The 24,227-nt window shown below is 40.3% G+C and overlaps 1 protein-coding gene and 1 long non-coding RNA gene across 5 annotated transcripts; one reads left to right on the top strand and one right to left on the bottom strand.

Annotated features, from left to right (window-relative positions):
• Positions 1 to 5,792: 5,792 nt before the first annotated feature.
• LOC106612447 (RNA-binding protein FUS-like) lies at positions 5,793 to 23,417 on the bottom strand. Of its 4 annotated transcripts, XM_014213574.1 has the most exons (17): positions 23,369 to 23,417; positions 23,078 to 23,214; positions 22,264 to 22,294; positions 20,998 to 21,034; positions 20,846 to 20,912; positions 20,667 to 20,754; positions 20,402 to 20,511; positions 19,930 to 20,077; positions 16,631 to 16,665; positions 16,030 to 16,062; positions 15,706 to 15,851; positions 13,373 to 13,502; positions 13,181 to 13,288; positions 8,351 to 8,459; positions 8,115 to 8,194; positions 7,866 to 8,004; positions 5,793 to 6,222 (listed from the first exon to the last, which is right to left on the bottom strand). In XM_014213574.1, exons 2-17 carry the CDS (start codon positions 23,085 to 23,087, stop codon positions 6,183 to 6,185), a joined length of 1,311 nt encoding a protein of 436 aa, XP_014069049.1. In that variant the 5' UTR covers positions 23,088 to 23,214; positions 23,369 to 23,417; the 3' UTR covers positions 5,793 to 6,182. The 4 variants fall into 4 exon arrangements, with proteins under 4 accessions (XP_014069049.1, XP_014069050.1, XP_014069051.1 ...); XM_014213575.2 differs by lacking the exon at positions 23,369 to 23,417 and having other exon boundaries at positions 20,667 to 20,751; positions 23,078 to 23,225; XM_014213576.2 differs by lacking the exons at positions 16,631 to 16,665; positions 19,930 to 20,077; positions 23,369 to 23,417 and having other exon boundaries at positions 23,078 to 23,231.
• LOC123744705 (uncharacterized) lies at positions 13,893 to 14,606 on the top strand. The gene is made up of 3 exons (XR_006771109.1): positions 13,893 to 13,909; positions 14,375 to 14,546; positions 14,588 to 14,606. It is a non-coding gene; the product is annotated as an uncharacterized lncRNA (long non-coding RNA).
• Positions 23,418 to 24,227: the final 810 nt, after the last annotated feature.

Genomic DNA, 24,227 nt, shown 5'->3' with positions numbered 1-24,227 from the left:
TTCCATCAGCAAGGGCATTGAAGATGAAACGTGGCTGGGTCTTTCAGCATGACAATGATCCCAAACACACCGCCCGGGCAACGAAGGAGTGGCTTCGCAAGAAGCATTTCAAGGTCCTGGAGTGGCCTAGTCAGTCTCCAGATCTCAACCCCATAGAAAATCTTTGGAGGGAGTTGAAAGTCCGTGTTGCCCAGCGACAGCCCCAAAACATCACTGCTCTAGAGGAGATCTGCATGGAGGAATGGGCCAAAATACCAGCAACAGTGTGTGAAAACCTTGTGAAGACTTACAGAAAACGTTTGACCTGTGTCATTGCCAACAAAGGGTATATAACAAAGTATTGAGATAAACGTTTGTTATTGACCAAATACTTATTTTCCACCATAATTTGAAAATAAATTCATAAAAAATCCTACAATGTGATTTTCTGGAAAAAAAATTCTCATTTTGTCTGTCACAGTTGAAGTGTACCTATGATGAAAATTACAGGCCTCTCTCATCTTTTTAACTGGGAGAACTTGCACAATTGGTGGCTGACTAAATACTTTTTTGCCCCACTGTATATGCCACACTGATTGGCTCAAACTCATTAAGAAGGAAAGAAATTCCACAAATTAACTTTTAACAAGGCACACCTGTTAATTGAAACACATTCCATGTGACTACCTTATGAAGCTGGTTGAGAGATTGCCAAGAGTGTACAAAGCTGTCAAGGCAAAGGGTGGCTACTGAAGAATCTAAAATCTAAAATATATTTAGATTTGTTTAACACTTTTTTGGTTACTACATGATTCCATATGTGTTATTTTATAGTTTTGATGTCTTCACTAGTATTCTACAATGTAGAAAATAGTAAAAATAAAGAAAAACCCTTGAATGAGAAGGTGTGTCCAAACGTTTGACTGGTACTGTATGTAAATGAGATATTTCATTAATAAATGGGCAACATTTTCCATGTTTTATTTGATTCATTACGATCCCCTGTAGCCAACGCCAATGGTGACAGCTAGTCTTACTGGGATTCCACACAAAATGAAAAAGACAAAATACTTTACAATCTACATACATTTAAAAACATTAACATGTAGTGTGTGTGTGCATCTATCAGTTACACATACAGTACATACAACAAGTAGGTCACATGGGGGAGAGGCATTGTGCCGAGAGGTGTTGCTTTATTTGTGTGTGGTGTCAAAGAAGCAGAGCAACTCTTTATTACAGACAGACCTGTCCCCACCTTTACAACCATTGAATCTAAATGTTTTGACAATTGCAGTTTACAATCTAAGGTAACAGAGTAATTTAGTCTCCTCCACTTGTTCAACAGCCACACCATTCATTACCAGATTCAGCTGAGGTCTAGAACTTAGAGAATGATTTGTACCAAATACAATGCTCTTAGTTTTAGAGATGTTCAGGACCAGTTTATTTCTGGCCACCCATTCCAAAACAGACTGCAACTCTTTAAGGGTTTCAGTGACTTGATTAGCTGTGGTTGCTGATGTGTGTATGGTTGAATCATCAGCATACATGGACACACATACTTTGTTTATTGCCAGTGGCAGATCATTGGTAAAAATAGAAAAGAGTAGAGGGCCTAGAAAGCTGCCCTGCGGCACATCGCACTTAACATGTTTGACATTAGAGAAGCTTCCATTACAGAAAACCCTCTAAGTTCTATTAAATAGATAGCTCTGAATCCACGATATGGCAGAGGTTGAAAAGCTATAACACATACGTTTTCTCAACAACAGGTTACGGTCAATAATATCAAAGGCTCCACTGAAATCTAACAGTACAGTTCCCACAATCTTCTTATTAATTTGAAAATGTCATTATGTGTTTTTTTTATGCATGAGTATGTTGGCTCACTGTTCGTTGTTGGCATTTCCTACCTAAGTTGTTCCACTTTGCCAGTGAAGTAATCATTAAAATAATTAGCAACATCAAATGGTTTTGTGATGAATAAGCCATCTGATTTGATGAAAGTAATTTTTTTTCTTTCTGCCCAGAGTTTCATTTAAAGTACTCAAGTTTTTTTTTCATCATTCTTTACATCATTGATCTTGGCTTCATAATACAGTTTCTTCTTCCTTTTGTTGAGTTTAGTCACATCATTTGTCAATTTGCAGTAAGCCAGTTATTAGCCACTCCTTTTGCCCCATCTCTTTAAACCATACAGTTTTTCAATCCTCATCAATCCATGGAGCCTTAACAGTTCTAACAGTCTATTTCTTAAAAGGTGCATGTTTATCAATAATTAGAATAAGCAATTTCATAAATTCATCAGGTGCAGCATCTGAATGCTCCTTATTAATCACATCAGAGAAACAAATATTTTAAACATCATCCACATAAGTCACAGCAAAATCTCTTGTATGATCTCTTATACACCATTTTAAGCCCAGTTTGTGGAACTTTGGCTTTCCTGGATATAGCCAATATATTGTGATCACAGCATCCAATGGGTACGGAAACATGTTTTCACACTGTCATTATGGGGTATTATGTGTAGATGGCTGAGGAATTATTATTTTTTCAATCCATTTTGAATTCAGGCTGTAACACAGACCTACGCCCTCCCCTTAACACCACACAACTTGACAGCTACCAGGCTAATAGCCTAGAACTGACTCTTATCAGCCAACAGCGATCTTGATAAGTGTATATTCCAATGTAAGTAATTAGATTACGACTTCAGTCTTCGGGCCAACATAAATATTCTGCTCCACTGGGCAACAGGCTCTCTGAGGAAAAACACTACTCCATGCCTCCTTGGTCGAATTGAGATCAGAGGGTGAGGTGGTGAAGTAGTGTGAGAGAGACAGAGTGGCAAGGTGGAGAATGTCAGGGGACACATGAAGGGGACAAAGAGAAAAAAAACGTAAGGTAGACGAACAGTACCTTGTGGGACACAGTATAGTATTGCATGAAGGAGATGGAGACAATTCAAAATAACGACAGTTATTTGAGTGACAGTAGTACCGTACCGGACTGCTGTTTTGACCTCTGCGGCATTGTGTATGTGATTGTCCTGGTGCAGGTAGCCATATTTCTCCAGGAAGCCCTGCAATAAACGTCACGGTATTTTTCATGAGACTCCCACACTTACTTGGTATTTAAACATTATGAAATCAGACACTAATTGAACTCAGCCTTGTAAACTTCAACTTTTTCCTTAGGGCCTCTCTACATGTCTTTAAAAAGCCATCTGGATATTTTTATTGTTGTTGCATTTCATGTTATAATCACTGCCAAGTAGTAGCATGGTAACTTTCCCCCTCATCCCTCTGGGTGACTGAGGAGAGGAGTTCTGGGTTCTGGACCACCCATCTAACAGAGAGATAGTAGAGAGACCCTCAGTTATCAGGTTCTAACTGCTGGGCTTGATGTTAACAACAGGAAGAGTTATGATTAGAGATGTGCTAGGGAAGAAATAAAAAAATAAACAGATGACAACTCTGTTCAGAGGTGCTAAACACTCTCAGCTGGCGAACAGTAGACAATCCTGTGTGTGTCCGACTTCTTACACACAGGGAATGTGGAGAGAAAAGTTCCATTGTCCTTAACACCTTGGCAGAATCAAACCACATTTTTTATTATACTGGAATCCACTTTTAGCTTTTGCCTGTCTAATACAATATCAGTTGTCTTCTGAATCAATACTTTGCCTCATTTAATTGCACAACACAGCAATTTAGCAGTTTATGAAACCAGAGTTACCACAGATTGTTTCATACACCTATTTTGACTCAGTACTACACAATTAAATTACACTGAGCAAAACTGTAAAGCAACATGTAAAGTGTTGGTCCCATGTTTCATCAGGTGAAATAAAATACCCCAGAAATGTTCCACTCACAAAAAGCTTATTTCTCTCAAATGTTGTGCACAAATTTGTTTACATCCCTGTTAGTGAGCATTTCTCCTTTGGCAAGATAATCTATCCACCTGACAGGTGTGGCATATCAAGAAGCTGATTAAACAGCATGATCATTATACAGGTGCAACTTGTGCTGGGGGCAAAAAAAGGACACGAAATGTGCAGTTTTGTCACACAGCACAATGCCACAGATATCAAGTTTAGGGAGAATGAAATTGGCTCGCTGACTGCAGAAATGTCCACCAGAGCTGCTGCCAGATTGAATGTTCATTTCTCTACTATAAGCCACCTCCAACATAATTTCAGAGAATTTGGCAGTATGTCCAACCGGCTTCACAACCGCAGACCATGTGTAACCATACCAGCCCAGGACCCCCACATCCAGCTTCTTCACCTGCAGGAGTCTGAGACTTCACACAGCCATTGAAGAGTGGGACAACACTCCACAATCAACTATATCCAGGGATGTGTTGCACTGCATGAGGCAAATGGTGGTCACACCAGATACTGACTGGTTTTCTGATCCACACCCCTACCTTTTATGTAATTTTTTATGGTATCTGTGACCAACAGATACATATCTGTATTCCCAGTCATGTGAAACCCATAGATTAGGGCCTAATTAATTTACTTCAATTGATTTGATTTCCTTTATGAACTGTAACTCAGTAAAATCTTTGAAATTGTTCCATTTATATTTTTTGGTTCAGTGTGTATGGAAATACTCTAACAGTATAACAAATGGAGTTGGGTAAAACGTGTAAAATGTTAGGCTATAATACTGAACAGGAACTGTAATGAAGGTGTTGTGGGCAGTCAGTGTAACCAGTAGAATAGGATGCTCATTTTCATTTGGGTACTTATACCTGCCAGAATTTAGCTGTGGAATCTTGCTGGAAGGTCAAACGCATGCCAGAATTTGCACAGGTCACATAGGCAAAATAATAATCCACAAAACTCATCCATCCCTGAATACAAGATGCATTAGATTCTAATGAATTTTACTCAATCTGATAGCCTACCGATCCATCTTAAAAACAACCAGACTCTAAATTGACAGTTGCTTTACGCATATGATATCTGGCTCAATTTAAGTGAGTCAAATTGCTATATTCATTAATCTGCATACAACAGCATCTAGTAACTTTATCCTCACTAATTGGTCTGTTGACCAATCAGATGAACTCTGAAAAAGATCAGTGATTCTTCAAGACTAACTAGTGGAAAAAAGATCAGAATTGGCCTGCCTGTATAAATGCAGCCAGTGTTAAAATATCTTGTAACAAAAATAGGCTAATTCTAAAGTTGTAAACATAAACTCAAAATACAAAAACGTACCTCTGCCTCAGAGGTCTCAACCCACCAGTCCGTTGACACTAGCATGCAAACCGTTGAATTGGATTATAACGGCGCTGGTACTCATGTGCCAATATGCCACAATTTATTCTGGTCCGAAGAGTCAAACTCATTGTATGACACTTGCAATATCCTTAGATTAACCCCACAGACATCACCATACATTTAAATCCAAATAAGATATTTCCAAGTACTGCTTGTCTAATGTGCAACAGCCAGGGCAATATCAATGTTTGTGATCAGTGTTGTGTAGGCTACACCGGCACACGAGCCACTCCTCTCCTAATCATTTTGCTCACATAGGGGAGGGACAGTACCACCCACAGCTCAAGGGCTAGAATGTAAAAACTTCCCTTCTATGGGCACTTTCTTTAGGCTACCTCGATATTGTTCAAATTAATTGACCTACAGATATTTAGAAAGCTGACCACAAGCTTACTTAGTGCTGGAGTATTATGTTGCTTGTGATTTGACTACTTAGCAATTACTGCCCAAGCACTCAAATTATATAAATACTAACTAGAAATTTGAAATAAAACATACATGAAGACACTAAGATCAGAACAGTTTAATATCATTTGGAAAAAAGAGAAACCCAAATAAAACTGTTCATTTAAATTTGACAAAACAATGATACGAAGTCTTAGAAGTCTACCTCACGATGCCTGGACCTAGTAGAATCAGGGAAATGAAAACAAACAAAAAAAATGACATTTGACCCTGCCCCCTTCTATACCTACAACCCTGCTTATAAGCACAAAAGTCCTTTCACAGTAGTTGCACATATTTCCCTGACCTCTCGACAAGACAGATCAGAAGCAATACATGTGATGCATTGGTAATGAAAGGTATGCAAATCAAAGTGTAGAACAATCCCCCCCACTCCCTTCCCCCTAACCCAACCCAACCCCTGGGCATTCTGGAATGGTGTCCATGTGAATCCTTAGTATGGCCGGTCTCTTCTGTCTTCTCTATGGTCACCTCTGAGGGAAGGGGGAAAATAGATCCATAGTAAATTATACTGTACCATGAAGCCATCTTAATATAGAAATATCTTACTATTAGAGAACAATCTGATAAAAAAAGTAACCCTAATTCAATATTCTACAGTTCTTTCACATCTCAGGTATGCCCTCTCCTGGTCAAACATCTAACTGCATGGGAGGGAAATTAACCTGTTAGGGCTAGAGGGCAGCATTTGCACGTCTGGATAAAAAAAATGTACCCGATTTAATCTGGTTACTAATCCTACCCAGTAACTAGAATATGCATATACTTATTATATATGGATAGAAAACACTCTCAAGTTTCTAAAACTGTTTGAATGGTGTCTGAGTATAACAGAACTCATTTGGCAGGCAAAACCCTGAGACATTTTCTGACAGGAAGTGGATACCTGATGTGTTGTATTACCTTTAAACCTATCCCATTGAAAAACACAGGGGCTGAGGAATATTTTGGCACTTCCTATTGCTTCCACTAGATGTCACCAGCCTTTACAAAGTGTTTTGAGTCTTCTGGAGGGAGATCTGACCGAACAAGAGCCATGGAACGATGATGTCCCATTAGACACCTGGCGCGCGAGTTCATGTTGGGTACCCTCGTTCCAATACGTTATAAAAGAGTATGCATTCGTCCACCTTGAATATTATTCATGTTCTGGTTAAAAAAGGCCCTAATGATTTATGCTATACAACGTTGGACATGTTTGAACGAACGTAAATATATTTTTTCCCCTCGTTCATGACGAGAAGTCCGGCTGGCTTAGATCATGTGCTAACAAGACGGAGATTTTTGGACATAAATGATGAGCTTTTTTGAACAAAACTACATTCGTTATGGACCTGTGATACCTGGAAGTGACATCTGATGAAGAGAATCAAAGGTAATGGATTATTTACATAGTATTTTCGATTTTAGATCTCCCCAACATGACGTCTAGTCTGTATCGCAACGCGTATTTTTCTGGGCGCAGTGCTCAGATTATTGCAAAGTGTGATTTCCCAGTAAGGTTATTTTTAAATCTGGCAAGTTGATTGCGTTCAAGAGATGTAAATCTATAATTCTTTAAATGACAATATAATATTTTACCAATGTTTTCTAATTTTAATTATTTAATTTGTGACGCTGACTTGACTGCCGGTTATTGGAGGGAAACGATTTCCTCAACATCAATGCCATAGTAAAACGCTGTTTTTGGATATAAATATGAACTTGATAGAACTAAAAATGCATGCATTGTCTAACATAATGTCCTAGGAGTGTCATCTGATGGAGATTGTAAAAGGTTAGTGCATCATTTTAGCTGGTTTTATGGTTTTGGTGACCCTGTCTTTGAATTGACAAAACATTACACACAACTCTTGTAAATGTACTGTCCTAACTTACTCTAAATTTATGCTTTCGCCGTAAAACCTTTTTGAAATCGTAAAACGTGGTTAGATTAAGGAGATGTTTATCTTTCAAAGGGTGTAAAATAGTTGTATGTTTGAAAAATTTGAATTTTGACATTTATTTGGATTCAAATTTGCCGCTCTTGAAATGCACCTGCTGTTGATGGAGTGCACCACGGGTGGCACGCTAGCGTCCCACCTAGCCCATAGAGGTTAAGCAGTGATCAATTTACCTTCCTCCCATCTTGTAGCCCCTGTCACCACCATATCCACCTCCGCCATAACCACCGCGGTCACCTCCACGGAATCCCCCACGGCCTCTGTAGCCGCCGCCCCTGTCACCACCATACCCTCGGCCTCCACCGCCACGATCTGCAAACACAAACCAGCCATTAGAGCAAGTTCTCCTACTGAGCAGTAATAGTTTATAGTATGTGGTTAAATGACTCAACATCCCCTATAGTGTAGCCATCCTTACATACCTCCTCCGCTGTCCCCTGGTTTCGGCGTGCCACACTTGTTGCATTCGTATCTACGCGCAAAGTTCATGTTGCCACAAGAACTGAAAAGGAGAGGGGAACATTAGTCAAATCACATTCAAAGATGTAGCCATTCCATATGAGAACAGAATTCAGTGACACACAATGTGCAATGGATGACCCATCAAATTGTTGTAACTGCATCTGTCATGCTTCAAATAAAATATTGCAATAAATACCTGTTAGGACAAGGCCAGTCCCCTCCCTTGATGTCAAAGTTGGGTCCTCCACCACCACCACCACCTCCTCCTCCTCCAAACCCACGTCCACGACCACGGCCGCCAAAACCTAGAGAGCGACAAACACCACTTAACTAAAGTGCAAGGGACAAAGGACCTCTGAAGGCCTAGCTTCAACAAAGGGGTTCCAAAAACATCAGTTCATTGTTTAAAAAGTGTATAAGATATCAAAGTTGTATACAAGCAACTCAGTCCTGACTCCGTCTACAGGTTTTAAAGTATGAACAGCGTTTGTAGCTTAAACCGTGTAAGAGTAGCGTGCTAAAGACTAACTAAAGTCAGCAAAAAAAATAAACGGCCTCTTTTCAGGACCCTGTCTTTCAAAGATAATTCATAAACATCTAAACTTCACTGTAAAGGGTTTAAACATGCTTGTTCAATGAACCATAATGAACATGCACCTGTGGAACGGTCATTAAGACACTAACAGCTTAGATGGTAGGCAATTAAGGTCACAGTTATGACAACTCAGGCCTCTTTAGTGTCCTTTCTACTGACTCTGCCTTTCTACTAAAACACCAAAAGAAAGATGCCCAGGGTCCCTGCTCATCTGCGTGAACGTGCCTTAGGCATGCTGCAAGGAGGCATGAGGACTGCAGATGTGGCCAGGGCAATAAATTACAATGTCCGTACTGTGAGATGCCTAAGACAGTGCTACAGGGAGACAGGACGGGCATCTGATCGTCCTCGCAGTGGCAGACCACGTGTAACAACACCTGTACAGGATCGGTACATCCGAACATAACGTCTGCTGGACCAGACAGGACTGGCAAAAAGTGCTCTTCACTGATGAGTCACGGTTTTGTCTCACCAAGGGTGATGGTCGGATTCGCGTTTATCGTCAAAGGAATGAGCGTTACACCGAGGCCTGTACTCTGGAGCGGGATTAATTTGGAGGTGGAGGGTCCGTCATGGTCTGGGGTGGTGTGTCACAACATCATCGGACTGAGCTTGTCGTCATTGCAGGCAATCAACGCTGTGTGTTACAGGGAAGATATCCTTCTCCCTCATGTGGTACCCTTCCTGCAGGCTCATCATGACATGACCCTCCAGTATGACAATGCCACCAGCCATACTGCTCGTTCTGTGCTTGTTTTCCTGCAGGACAGGAATGTCAGTGTTCTGCCATGGCCAGCGAAGAGCCCGGATCTCAATCCCATTGAGCACGTCTGGGACCTGTTGGATCAGAGGGTGAGGGCTAGGGCCATTGCCCCCCAGAAATGTCCAGGAACTTGCAGGTGCCTTGGTGGAAGAGTGGGGTAACATCTCACAGCAAGAACTGGCAAATCTGGTGCAGTCCATGAGGATGCACTGCAGTACTTAATGCAGCTGGTGGCCACACCAGATAGACTTACTTTTTTGACCCCCCCCCCTTTGTTCAGGGACACATTATTCCATTTCTGTTAGTCACATGTTTGTGGAACTTGTTCAGTTTGTGCCTCGGTTGTTGAATCTTATGTTCATACAAATATTTACATGTTAAGTTTACTGAAAATAAACACTTGACAGTGAGAGGTCATTTCTTTTTGTTGCTGAGTTTATATAGGAGACACTAAACTACTGCCTTTTGATTTATTTTGACCTTTTCCATGTATGAATGTCATTCAATTAATTTATATGGGCGACTAGCAGGAAGGCACAAATTCTAAATCAAATAGGTAAATGATCCGTGATATGACCATCTTAAAATAAAGAGCAAATGCATCCAATTAATTTGTAGACTCACAAGCTTGATGTAGTCATTGCGTGCTATCAATATGGGACCAAATACTTAACTTTTTACTACTTTAAAACACGTGAATTTGGCCCAATACTTTTGGTCCCCTAAAATGGAGGGACTAATGTACAAAAGTGCTCTAATTTCTAAACTGTTCACCTGATGGGATGAAAATAACCTCAAATTAAGTTTACATGCATACATATACACTGAGTATATCAAACATTAAGAACACATTCCTAATATTGAGTTGTGCACACCCTCCAGTCGGGGCATGGACTCTATAAGGTGGCGAAAGCATTCCACAGGGATGCTGGCCCTTGTTGACTCCAACAGCTATGTCAAGATGGCTGGATATCCTTTGGGTGGTGGACCCTTCTTGATACACACGGAAAACTTGAGCACCAACTGGTGCACCCGGCACCTACTACCATACCCTGTTCAAAGGCACTGTAATATTTTGTCTTAACCATTCACCCTCTGAACGGCACAAATAATCCATGTCTCATGGCTTAAAAATCCTTATTTAACCAGCCCCCCCCCCCGTCATCAACACTGACTGAATTGGATTTAACAAGTGAGGGATAAGTGATCAAAGCTTTCACCTGGTCAGTCAGCATTTCAAAATACCCGGGTATATCGCTCAAACCTAGTTCAAGCAAGAGACACAAACCATCTTTCACATGTTCAGGCTATCCTACCCACTGCCCAAATAATTATTTTGAAGCAAGTCACTATTTTTCTTCATGGAAAAAGTCCATCTAGTCTTCTGCATTAAGATAATTTGTCCATTACCTATTAGGGGCGTGCATCTTTCCATTTAGATACATGGGCTCAGATAGTTTCATTTGAAACGATGTGGTGCTCTGTTTGATTAGAGGAACAAATCTATGAGATTCTGTTCGATGCGAATAGATGCGCTAACATTTGTTGCATAAACATTTGTATTTTCTATTCTAAATTCAAATCTGCTGCTGATGGAGCTCAGGTGCTGGATCTGTCAGAACAGACTTTTCTGAGATGTGAATTATGTACAGTGGCAAGAAAAAGTATGTGAACCCGTTGGAATTAGCTGGATTTCTGCATAAATTGGTCCTAACATTTTTATACAGTTTCATGTCTTTATTGAACCCACTGTGCAAACATTCACAGTGCAGGGTGGAAAAAGTATGTGAAGCCTTGGATTTAATAACTGGTTGACCCTCCTTTGGCAGCAATAAATTCAATCAAATGTTTTCTGTAGTTGCGGATCAGACCAGCACAACAGTCAGGAGGAATTTTGGACCATTCCTCTTTACAAAACTGTTTCAGTTCAGAAATATTCTTGGGATGTCTGGTGTGAACTGCTCGAGGTCATGCCAAAGCAATTCAAATCGGGTTGAGGTCAGGACTGACTGGGCCACTCCAGAAAGCGTATTTTCTTCTGTTGAAGCCATTCTTTTGATTTACTTCTGTGTTTCGGGTCGTTGTCCTGTTGCGTCACCCAACTTCTGAGCTTCAATGGCGGACAGAACCTTACATTTTCCTGCAAAATGTCTTGATAAACTAAATAATTCACTTTTCCCGTCGATGATAAGCTGTCCAGGCCCTGAGGAAGAAAAGCAGTCCCAAACCATGATGCTCCCTCCATACTTTACAGTTGGGATGAGGTTTTGATGTTGGTGTACTGTGCCCCCCCCCCCCCACATAGTTGTGTGTTCCTTCCAAACAACTCAACTGTAGTTTCATCTGTCCACAGAATATTTTGCCAGAAGCGCTGTGGAACATCCAGGTGCTCTTTTGCGAACTTCCGACATGCAGCAATGTTTTTTTGTTGTTGATAGCAGTGGCTTCTTCTGTGGTGTCCTCCCATGAACACCCTTCTTGTTTAGTGTTTTACATATCGTAGACTCGTCAACAGAGATGTTAGCATGTTCCAGAGATTTCTGTAAGTCTTTAGCCGACACTGTGGGATTCTTCTTAACCACATTGAGCATTCTGCGCTGTGCTCTTGCAGTCATCTTTCCAGGACGGCCACTCCTAGGGAGAGTAGCAATAGTGCTGAACTTCTCCAATCTCGGCTCATTGATTAGACTCCAGGTTAGCTGACTCCTGGCTCCAATTAGCTTTTGGAAACATTAGCCTAGGGGTTCACATACTTTTTACAATCTACACTGTGAATGTTTAAATGATGTATTTTTCTTGTCTATATTGAATACAATAATTTGTGCATTATTAGTTTAAGCACACCGTTTGTCTATTGTTGTGACTGAGATGAAGATCAGATCAAATTTTATGACAAATGTATGCAGAAATTCAGGTAATTCCAAAGGGTGCACATACTTTTTCTTGCCACGGTATATGTGTATGGTGTATGTACACACCGGAGCTGAGCCATAGGGGAGACTGGGCATCTACCACACCTCATAATGGGGTGGGGGTAATGTATGCTTTTTGACCCCCCCACTTAGGATCTCCACTCACCATCACCCACTAATTATCTAGTCATTTCTGCAAATAAGTGTTTGAGTTTATGTATCAATATTTACATTTAAAAATTAACTTTTCAGGGAGGTTCTCTTCTCCTCCAGGCCGAGTCGACCATGTTGTGCGGCTCGCAAAAGTGATTGCTGTCCTTGTATAGAATTGATCAACTTTACTCTGTATATCTAAAAATGACTAAATTCACTTAAATTTAAAGCAAAAAATAAAAAACTATCAAAACTATTGCTGATGGGGAACCTGAAAAAAGGTCTGAGCACGGCCCTGGTTGTCACTCAACTAATAAAGCCTAATATTGCACAATCTATTTCTACAAGCATTTAAATGCTGAAGATGCGCAAAAATCAGGAATAGACCCATCACCCCTTAGAGTTTTACTGCCCTATTCATGTTACATTTGGGGTCCCTACGGACTGATGCACTCATATCGTAAACCAGATTCCGATTTTTAAAATCAATGGATTTAAAGGGCATTTTTAGCACAAAGATAATCTTGTGTTTTTGGCGAACTCACCCACAGGCAGTTGCAGCAACATTTGAATGTTTGTCAACCAAAAGTGAATGAAACATACCTCCTCCTCCTCTTCCTCCCCCTCCTCCTGCACCACCACCCCTCTGCGTGAACTCAGCTCTTCGGGTGGCAAAAGACACTTTGAGGGGTTTCCCTTGGAATTCTTTGCCTAGAAGAAAATGGACATAGATTAGAATGGAACAGAAGAACTGTAGACAGCATACGAGCACGGGAAGAGAGAGTACACCCTTACCGTCAAACCACTCAATGGCCGCTTTGGCGGAAGGTGGATCATCAAATGAGACAGTGGCCTCTCCCTTCAGTCTTCCAGTAGCCTTGTCAGAGTACAGGTTGATCATGGGCAAGCCAGTCTTCTTGTTCAACTATCAAAACAGGACACAAAGATTAACACGGTGACACACAAATCTGGATAGCCATTATGACTGGGAATTGCCAGGGACCTCACAATAAATGATTGCGATACTTAGGCGCAAATACAATATGTATCGCGATTTGATACTGTGATTTTATTGCGAGTAAGGAAATGTATTGTTAAAAAAGGATTGTTACTCCTATTGATGAGATGATTTAATGACTTTATCAAGGGGAAAACACGAGCTGTTTCAGATTTGAATCACAATATCCTTAAAATGCTAATAATATTTGGAGATAATCTTAGGAACCCATGGCAGGGTGAATTACAGGTGCAGATATCAGATAGTTGAATTACAGATAGTTGAATTACAGGTGCAGATATCAGATAGTTGAATTACAGATAGTTGAATTACAGGTGCAGATATCAGATAGTTGAATTACAGATAGTTGAATTACAGGTGCAGATATCAGATAGTTGAATTACAGATAGTTGAATTACAGGTGCAGATATCAGATAGTTGAATTACAGATAGTTGAATTACAGGTGCAGATATCAGATAGTTGAATTACAGATAGTTGAATTACAGGTGCAGATATCAGATAGTTGAATTACAGGTGCAGATATCAGATAGTTGAATTACAGGTGCAGATATCAGATAGTTGAATTACAGGTGCAGATATCAGATAGTTGAATTACAGGTGCAGATATCAGATAGTTGAATTACAGGTGCAGATATCAGATAGTTGAATTACAGGTGCAGATATCAGATAGTTGAATTACAGGTGCAGATATCAGATAGTTGAATTACAGGTGCAGATATCAGATAGTTGAATTACAGGTGCAGATATCAGATAGTTGAATTACAGGTGCAGATATCAGATAGTTGAATTACAGGTGCAGATATCAGATAGTTGAATTACAGATAGTTGAATTACAGGTGCAGATATCAGATAGTTGAATTACAGATAGTTGAATTACAGGTGCAGATATCAGATAGTTGAATTACAGATAGTTGAATTACAGGTGCAGATATCAGATAGTTGAATTACAGGTGCAGATATCAGATAGTTGAATTACAGGTGCAGATATCAGATAGTTGAATTACAGATAGTTGAATTACAGGTGCAGATATCAGATAGTTGAATTACAGATAGTTGAATTACAGGTGCAGATATCAGATAGTTGAATTACAGATAGTTGAATTACAGGTGCAGATATCAGATAGTTGAATTACAGATAGTTGAATTACAGGTGCAGATATCAGGTGCAGATTACAGGTGCAGATATCTGCCATTTCTTGAAACCTGGTCTTAAACCATGTAGCCAACACTTAAGTCTTGTGTTTTGCCCTAAATGAAAGTGTTCTCAATTACACATTTTTCTAGATAAATGTAGACGTAATGACTGTTCTAATTAATAGGTGTCTATGTGGATAGTCTAGTAAAAATGTAAACTGCAGTCTTAATTCTGAATAATTAAATTACTAGATACTATGTAGTAGTCTAGCTTACTGTAGGCTATTTGGAATATGAAACTAGGCCTATGAGCTTGTTTCAGATAACCATCCCTGACCAAATCCATCAAGTTATGTCTGACCACTAGGTCTGACCACTAGGCTACCATTCATTCAACATGCCTTGTCATGGGTAAACTGACTATGATCACATCATTAGCAGCCTAATGTTGATACAGTTATATCAAGAGGGCAGACCAATAACTGATTAATTAACATAGGCCTACTAATCTACAGTAACAACTTTATGTAAAGGATGGTATTTGCAGAACAGCTCTCTGCCATGTCCGTTTCCATTGACGCAGCGACGTGCGCTGAACTACTGCACGTTTCCTTGCTCGTCAATGCGCTCACGTCTACTACCTTTGTTGAAAAGTGTTCTCACTTAGTTGACTAAAATCTGTCGCTAACTACCTTTGTCGTAATGACACCTTAACTAAGGAGCCAACTTCAGACGGTTGAGTCAAAAACCACAATGTGCCAATTGTAGCCCATTTTAGGGGTGTTTTTCTGTACCAGCGTACTTTGACCTCAAATTGTGTGCATGGTACTCAAAATATCTGCAAGTTGGCAGGTCTGATACGGTCCAAAATAATATTGCGATATTTAACTAAACATTTATACCCCCCCACTTGTACCCAATGCAAGTGAATAGGGAGAAGCAGTCCCCGTCTAGAAACAATCCCTACAGCCATACCTTAATGATCCCAATCTGTTTGAAGTAGTTGCCCACTTCATCACTTGTGACATCTTCCCCCAGTCCCTGGACAAAGATGGTGTTGTTGTCAGAGTTGTCCTGCTCCCCACCGCTGCCGCTACCTTGGCTACCGCCGCTGCCTCCAGCTGGGGACAAACAACGAGGTACTAATCAGCAGACGCATCACTTGAACCAGCCTGTTGTTCTGTGGCATTTGCTTGTGAGAGACTAGAAGTCAGTGTTAGTCTGGTATGATTGCAGGATGAGTCAAACCCTAGATAGAATTTCAGGGCAACAAGAAGCAAACAAGCATGTGCAACTCACTTGGTTCATCCCTTGAGCCGTAGTCTCGAGGACCTGAAACACAACAAATGGGAAAGGTGGGGAAAGCCATGAGAATCTGCACTTCGGACACAACACAACTGCATTCAACATTCACACAAACAAGAATTTGTCAACTCTCTACCAATACAGTGTATGCATGAGGCTACTTTAAAACATAAAATAAGGCAGTTTACAGCTTTCTGCTGCAGTGTTGAGACGGTTGCATCATATATATCTCAACACCTTCCAACATGGGCAGAAATGTTTGAGTTTAGAAGAAATAAAAAAATATAAAAAAATCCAGTTTCTAGCCAGTTTCCTTCTTCGCCACAGCACATCTCATCTTCTGTCATTTACATTCAACATTGTCCTCATGCAACAATACCATTATGTATAAACTTCAGGTTTCACGTGCTAAAAGACCTAAAGAGCATTTATGAGAAAATCCCATCACTAAGAACAATAGGTGGAGGCCCTTGAGGTTTGGACAAGAAAATGGTGGCATTCAGTTTGTTTTGCTTTCTTTCTGACTCCCGTTTTTATCTTTGCTAATCAACCTTTTTCCTCCCCAACCGAGACAGTTCTGATGCTCGTCACTTACCACCGTAATTTTTGTAGCCACCACGGTCACCACCTCTGCAGAGGAAAAATTGTAGATATGATGGGTTTCCTTTGTCCCAACAGAGCTCAAAGCTCCCCTACATCCCCATCAGTATGCACTCCTGCCATGGTGTGCGACTATCGTGGAAATGTCTTCCCACTCACATGGGAAAGTGTTATTCTTGGATGTTTTAAGATCAAATGGACAAAACTAAGCAGAACTCCCACTATGTACAAGTAGGTTCTGATGAGTGAAGAGGCTCTGATGGCTAATGTGTAAATTTAGATTTCTACAAGACCAGATTAGTTACAGCATTCAGTTGGCTAACATTTTTTTGATAAAAGTTACTGATAGGTCGAAATGGTTTGAATAGTTGTGGCACTCGACAAGTCGAGTGTTCTTCCATTGAGTGCTTATATGAGCTCCATTAGCTGAGGTCCAAGTTTTATTTCATTCACTGAAACCTGTAGTATAAAATGTAGATCCAAAGTTAACACAATACAAATGTCTCCATGTCAAATATACAACACTTAAATGAAACCTGTTGATGTACAGCAGCTTACAATGTTCCTTGGGTTTAACTTGTGAAAATCAGGTCACTTCAAGAACAGATCACTCTGGGGCATTGTTTAAACCGTTCATGGGGCGGTTCTCAAAGCAACAAGGGGAGGGGGGGGAGGGGGGAGCAAATACAATCCTCACTCCTAGAGGCCAGCTAGACTATAGTCTTAACTGTGCACAAAAATCAGCCAATGAATGGTTTTCATTAGGAAATAGCACTCATAATAACAGCCAGCAGGCATCGTAGCAGATAGATCTTAGATTGAGGCCACATTTGATATACATGTGTTGAAGCATTCCAACCTGCCTCTGATGTCTATTACTTGTCAGGGACCATGTAAAATGAAATCTAGATTGTCAGCCATTTTTAGAATGTGACAGTACTGCGGCAGAACTACTGTACGCGTTATTCAATGCCATTACTAAAGTGGTTGTTAAAAGCTACCAGTTACAAATAATGTCTCAATTTCAAATGATGGCCAAGATCTATACTTGCTTGTCAAATACAAAACATTTTTTCAGAACTGACCCCTGTAGATTGCAAGGTGAACCGATTTCTAGCAAGTGAATGTCCTGACTATGTTCAACAGCCTTGTTAATGAAGATGTAAAAAAGCTGGGGTCTACAGGATCCTTGGATGGTGAAGTGACTTAATCCTCAAAAACCCTATGTAATTCATAAAGGTGAACAGATTCCACTTAACTCCTTGCACCACAGGTGTCAGTAGCAGACAACCCACCATGTCATCTGTCCCACAAGCCTTTTGAGCTTCTCATTTATTGCCATTTGCTAGCAAGGCCATAATCAGCTAGAATATTGCATGCATATTTATGGTTGAGATGGAATACAAGTTATTGCCTCACAGGTCATTGAAACCATAGAAATAGAATTCAAATTGTATGAGTGAACCCTCAAGGTGAAACATAGCACATCTAGGGCTGGGCGATATCGACTTAAGTTTTAACGCGCTGTTCCAAACGCCCGTATAGCAAGATTTAAGGTTTACAGTTTTTGTTAGTTTTTGAGCATTCTGTGTCTTTTTTTGGCTCGTCTCCGGTCATATGGACACCGAAAAGCTTAACTTCTTGTCTATTACAGTAAAATAATGTCTCTTTATGTCTCAACTCCCAAAATGTAGAACAGACCCTATTAAAACAAGAGTATGAATGAACATGTTGTGGAAAATAAATGCTCAGTTTGTCATGCACGGCATTGCGGTACCGCTAGCATAATTTTCGCCACAGACATGTGTCGCTGTCTGGTCCGTTTCATAAATGTGCTATGAGCATAAAAATAAATGTATAAAGGAATTGGCAACTTGCTCTAATTGAGAAATAAGCATCTTATTCAGGTAGGACACTTGACTTCAATATCTAAACAAAGTGAACAGGCAGGCTGTTGTTCCAACAGTTGGGTCTATTCATAACAGTGCAACTGTTGTACCTTGTTAGCAAGAAAATAGATCAAAGTTGGCTAAACTTGAAATATAAAGATCAGTTGGCTACTCACTAGCACTTGAGAGATTGAACCCTGTGCTTATTTTCTATAATGCATGTTACAAGAAGTTGGTCATTATTAGTAGATGTGCATGGTTATTGTTAAATTTGTAACAGAAGTTGCATTTTTCATAGACAGTCTTTAAAGCCAGATCTGTGTTTATTGCACAAAAAGCAGGTTAAACTATTTTGATAAAATAATTAGTGGGTCTTATGGTTATAGTGGGTCCAGGTCATCTATAAGTCTTTGCTAAGTAAAGCACTGACTTATCTCAGCTCACTGGTCACCATAGCAACACCCACCCGTAGCACTTGCTCCAGCAGTTATATTTCACTGGTCATCCCCTAAGCCAACACCTGCTTTGGCCGCCTTTCCTTCTAGTTCTCTGCTGCCAATGACTGGAACGAATTGCAAAAACATTTTTACTAAAAAAAAAAATCCACTGAAGCTGGAGACATATCTCCCTCTCTAACTTTAAGCATCAGCTGTCAGAGCAGCTTACCGATCACTGTACCTGTACACAGCCCATCTGTAAATAGCCCACCCAACTACCTCATCCCCATATTGTTATTTATTTTTGCTCTTTCGCACCCCAGTAGCTTTACTTGCATGTCTATCACTCGAGTGTAAATGCCAAATTGTAATTATTTCATCACTATGGCCTTACCTCCCTAACCTTACTACATGTGCACACACTGTACATACGTTTTTCTACTGTGTTATTGACTGTACGTTTGTTTAGCCCATGTGTAACTGTTGTTTTTGTCACACTGCTTTGCAGTTCATTTACAGTTGTAAATGAAAACTTGTTCTCAACTGGCCTACCTGGTTAAATAAAGGTGAAAAAATAAATAAACAATTGTTGTGGAAGGCTTATATTAGGCCTAGGTATAATTTGACATGCCCTGAAATCATTAGATTATTCCCGACTGTTTGAAATGCAGTGTATTGCCTTTTAATTGCACAACAAAGCTTATTTAGATAACTTATCAAAAATGAAGATGTAATATTGTGACTCAAATTTAAATATGATTTTTAGGCCATATCGCCCAGCCCTAAGCCCATCCCAGGTGAAAATAGCAGGGTGGGGTGGGGGGTGAGGAGGTATTAGTCAATGTGGATGAGGTATGGGGTGATGGATCAGAATGGTGAGGTGGTATCATGCATTGCATTGGAAGGAACATCTACCTGGCATGGGTGTTGCAGAAGTACCTTGCGGGTGGTCACGCTCTGGAACTTACCCCATACCGGATGGAGGGCCGCCTCTTCCACCCCTGTCGTATCCCCCACGCTCGTACCCACCACGCCCTCGGCCTCTATACCCGTCAGAAGAGCCCCTGTCTGAGCCCCCATCATCTCCACCATACCTCCTGCCCTGACCGCCTTCACCTGGGGCAAAACATAGGCACACAAGCCCTTTGAGTTATGTGGCTGTTGTCTTTCTTTGAAGACGTTTTTATTTCCTGTTTTATATGGCACTTTGTTTTATATGTACGAGATCCTTCTGCAATGAAAAGTTATTTAGTATTTTTATTAGAGGCATTCAGCCATACTTAAACAGTCCAGTCTTGGCCAAAGATGGCTATGAATCGCTGACCCTCCCTCTCAAATAAACAGGAAAAAAGGTATATAGAGATTTGCAGGCCATCTGGACACTTGATCAATAAAAAAAGATTAGTGCCATGTAATATATAAATGGATACAATAACTAACCTTCACTTCGACCTCTGTAGCCACCTTGAGCTTGTCCATAAGAGCCACCACCAGCGGCGCCACCGTAGGAACTCGGCTGACTGTATGAGGACTTGTCAGCGCCACCATACCTTGAGAAGTTCTCACAACAATTATTCTCTTGAGACACCAACAAAGTGTTTAAGAATTATTAAAAAGGTAACATTTGCAATGATATTAGACCACTAGAAAGGTAAAGTATGTAACTGCAAGCAATACTAGTTTAATGTAGTGCCAGTGGCCTTACCCAGCAGCGGAATCCGAGCCTTGTTGCCCAAAGCCATCATAAGGCTGGCCATAACTTGCCGCCTGTGTTGTTTGGCCATAACTCTCTGCTGGAAAAACAAAAAAGAAATGTTAGGTATTAAAAACGGCAACTCCTAGAACTCAAATAATTTCCCATGACTCTATATAAGTTTTACATACCAGACTGTCCATAGCCAGCGTAACTCTGTCCACCATACGAGCCACTTCCATTTCCTTGACCGTAGGCCTGCAATAAGCATTGAACTGTCATATGAACAAAATTGTGATGAAATAACATAGGAAATAGTGAGAAATTGAGGGGCCACACATACCTGCCCGCTCTGCTGAGCAGGAGGATAAGTTCCATAGCTGTGGGAGGGAGAGGTAAAGTTAGATATCTTAAAGACATTCTCCAGTACTTTTGTATACTTTTTAGCCAGTAGTTCTGAAAGTAGCACTCACGAGTCAAAAGTGATGACCGAAAATGTACGTACTACGTCACATATGTGCACCACGTCATTGCTCCAATGAGGTTCTGCTGTCTCCACTGAGCCGTTGGGCCCACCCGGCAACCTCATTGGATAACGCTGGGCAGGCCTCTTGCTAGCTGCCACTCAAATGACAAGGGCTGAAGCTCATTGGCTAGAACTAGAATTGCTAAGGGGCTGGCCCACATGGGGGGGAAATGTATGAAAATGGCGCAGCACAGCTTCAAGAAAACAGTTTGTTTCAAACTAGGGATTTCGTGGCTAATTGAGGTAAGACAATTCTTCTGCTCATAGATCATGAGCACCATGATCATGAGCACCATCCCAAAGCGGGAGGTAAAAAAAAAATGCTTTTAGTCACCAAAGTACCGGAACATGTCTTTAATGTAAGGTAAACACCCCAACAACTGATTTGGAAGTTTATTTCTAAAGCACAACGTCAGATGTCAACTTACGGTTAAATTCATTAAACGTCCTAGCAACAAACTCGGCCATAACTTATCTTTGGGACAGATCTTGAGTCTATTTGTTGGACTCTCGGAGTTGTGCATCATTCTGGTGGCTGGCCATGGAAAATAACCCTACCACAATATAGCCGGCTTCACAAAAAATACAAATAAATACCCTGTCAACAAATACCCTGTCAACAACGGCATATGTGTGCCATTAGACCACACACTTCATTCAAGACTTCCTACCACTATCTAGACAGCAGGAATATGGTGGGGTTCATCTGGTAAGGAGAGTTCCTAGATATTATACATCTGCCTTTGTTGACAGGACACCGTTTTTTGTGTAGCAAGCTATATTTTGGTAGTCCCCCTTTCTGTCACCGCCCACCAATACGATTCACAATTCCCGGAGTCCAACCAATAGACTTCAGATGTGCGCTGAAGCCAGGATAACTGTGGATATGCCTACAATCAATTAGTTAACCCGTCAAAACCATAACAATACATTAGACATGTGAAGTGAATCAAGCATTGTGTGGCTAATTGGATAGTTTAGAAATGGTATAATCGCTAAAGAGTGGTAACTAAATAGATACGTTTCATTGCAACTTGAAAGCAACATTGAGTAGCTAACGTATTCATTGTGATATCACGTTACCTTGGAGCGCCAGGCTGACCGTAGCCCGAATCTGTGAACGAGAAGGATATGGGTGAACGGGTGGCAAAATTGCTACAACTAACGTTAGCTCATTGGCTAGCTAGCTATCTGTTAGTTAGCCATTGAACAAGTCACATAATACGAATGTTAGCAAAGATTTTCGTATCAACCCGGACGTAAACCTGTAGTTAATTTATCTTGCTGGATTACTTTAGTTTATATTGATATCAAGTAAACTTAGCTAGCATGGTAAGCTGTGACAACGTTAGATGGGAACAACAGTACGTTATCATAAAGAATGCAGTGCAAGTCAGTATGAAATGTATATAAATACACGGTGAAAATAGCAGGCCTTGGATAGCTAGCTAACGTTACACAGCTAACATTGCATAGCTAGCTAACTACCGTAGCCAATAATATACATGTTTCTCGTTGACTAGCTAACAACGTTAGCTTGCTAGTTAGCGCGGTACTAACAGGACCACGCTGCGTGACAAAAATGGCGGTCAATTCTCATCTACAAGAGAAACGAAACAATAAGAAATATGGTTGAGCGAGTCAAAATAACAAAGTATGTTTACAGAAAGCGGCATACGTTATAATAATAATACTTTTTAAAAAGAGGTAATAAACTCGCCAACAAACTATGGCTAGTGTTTATTCTGATGGTCGCGCCTGAAAGCTTGCTAAACTAACGTTAGCTCGCTAACTGAGACCATCCGTCTTAGCGGTTTCATTTAACATTTTATAACAAATGTGACACAAAAACATGATATTGAACAAATCACGTACAATTAGTTCACAATAAACTTACCGGAGGCCATTCTCTTTTCTAAAAAAAATTCGATGAATCACTTTTCAACAAATTAAAATCCCAGTAACATCAGCGCACAGCCGCACACACACTGCGGCAATTATGAACTCTGACCTGCTGCTGGGTTGAACCAACTTCTGTGTAATAACAAAAAATGTCTTACGCATAATAATTTGAAACCAAGTACCCTTCAAAACATGTGAGTTGAATATAGCTATGTTCGTATTGAATACATGTGTCAAACATCTAGTGACACGGCACATTAACAGTAGTTTGATAAAAAATAAATACCCCTATTGTTAGATAATGGTATGTTTCATGTTGCGCCGTTTTCTTCTTTCCGTTTGATTTCATCTTCATCAGCCGATCGCATGGGAACGCTCGACTTGGAAGGAGCTAGCCCAGAGGGGTATACTATCAAGCAGGATCAAGGAGTTGGCTAGCTAACTTGCCAAAATATTCGGAAATAACTTTGTATTTTTTTTGAAAGATGAACTTCAAATGGCCATTGTCTCATTGACTCAACAACCAGGGAAGTTCACCCATTTTACGTGGCCTTAGTTTTACTCTTTATGTACTTGTAGTTGATCCCCCAATCATTTGTAAAAAAAAAATTTTAGAAAATTGTTTGTTACATTTTGCTGAGTCCAAAACAACTCATATTACATCAGCATCTCATTCTTGAGGTCTCTGCACCCAATTATTGATTTATTTTCCCACTGTGCCATACAACCATGTTTGAATGATGCTTTTTACAACAACAAATATGCAAATATGGATTTATGGGACAGTGGAACATTCTTTAAAAAATGTAGTACAGAGGCATTATCCAGAATGAGATTCTGATGTAATATGAGTTGGTTTGGAGTGTTTTATAACATGCTTAGACACATTTTCATAATGCATTGTTGTGTATGGCAAGGGATGCACAGACTACAACCACAGAAAGAGTGTAAATATGGCCACATATAAAAACGTCCCCTTTAAAGAAACAAAAAATCTATAGTTATTTTTGGTTATCAAAGTTAGCTGATGGATCCTGCTTTGTAGTATACTCCGTTGGTGGCCTTTTGTGTGTGATATACTTAAGTTGAGACTAGTTGTGTGACCAGTTATTATGCCTGTTCAAATCTGCTAAAGGGTAGATAGC

The sequence above is a fragment of the Salmo salar genome, chromosome ssa09 (genome assembly GCF_905237065.1).
Source record: "Salmo salar chromosome ssa09, Ssal_v3.1, whole genome shotgun sequence".
Lineage (NCBI taxonomy): Eukaryota > Metazoa > Chordata > Actinopteri > Salmoniformes > Salmonidae > Salmo > Salmo salar.
Note: the sequence above shows the minus strand (reverse complement) of the source record. Positions and strands in the feature narration are given on the sequence as shown.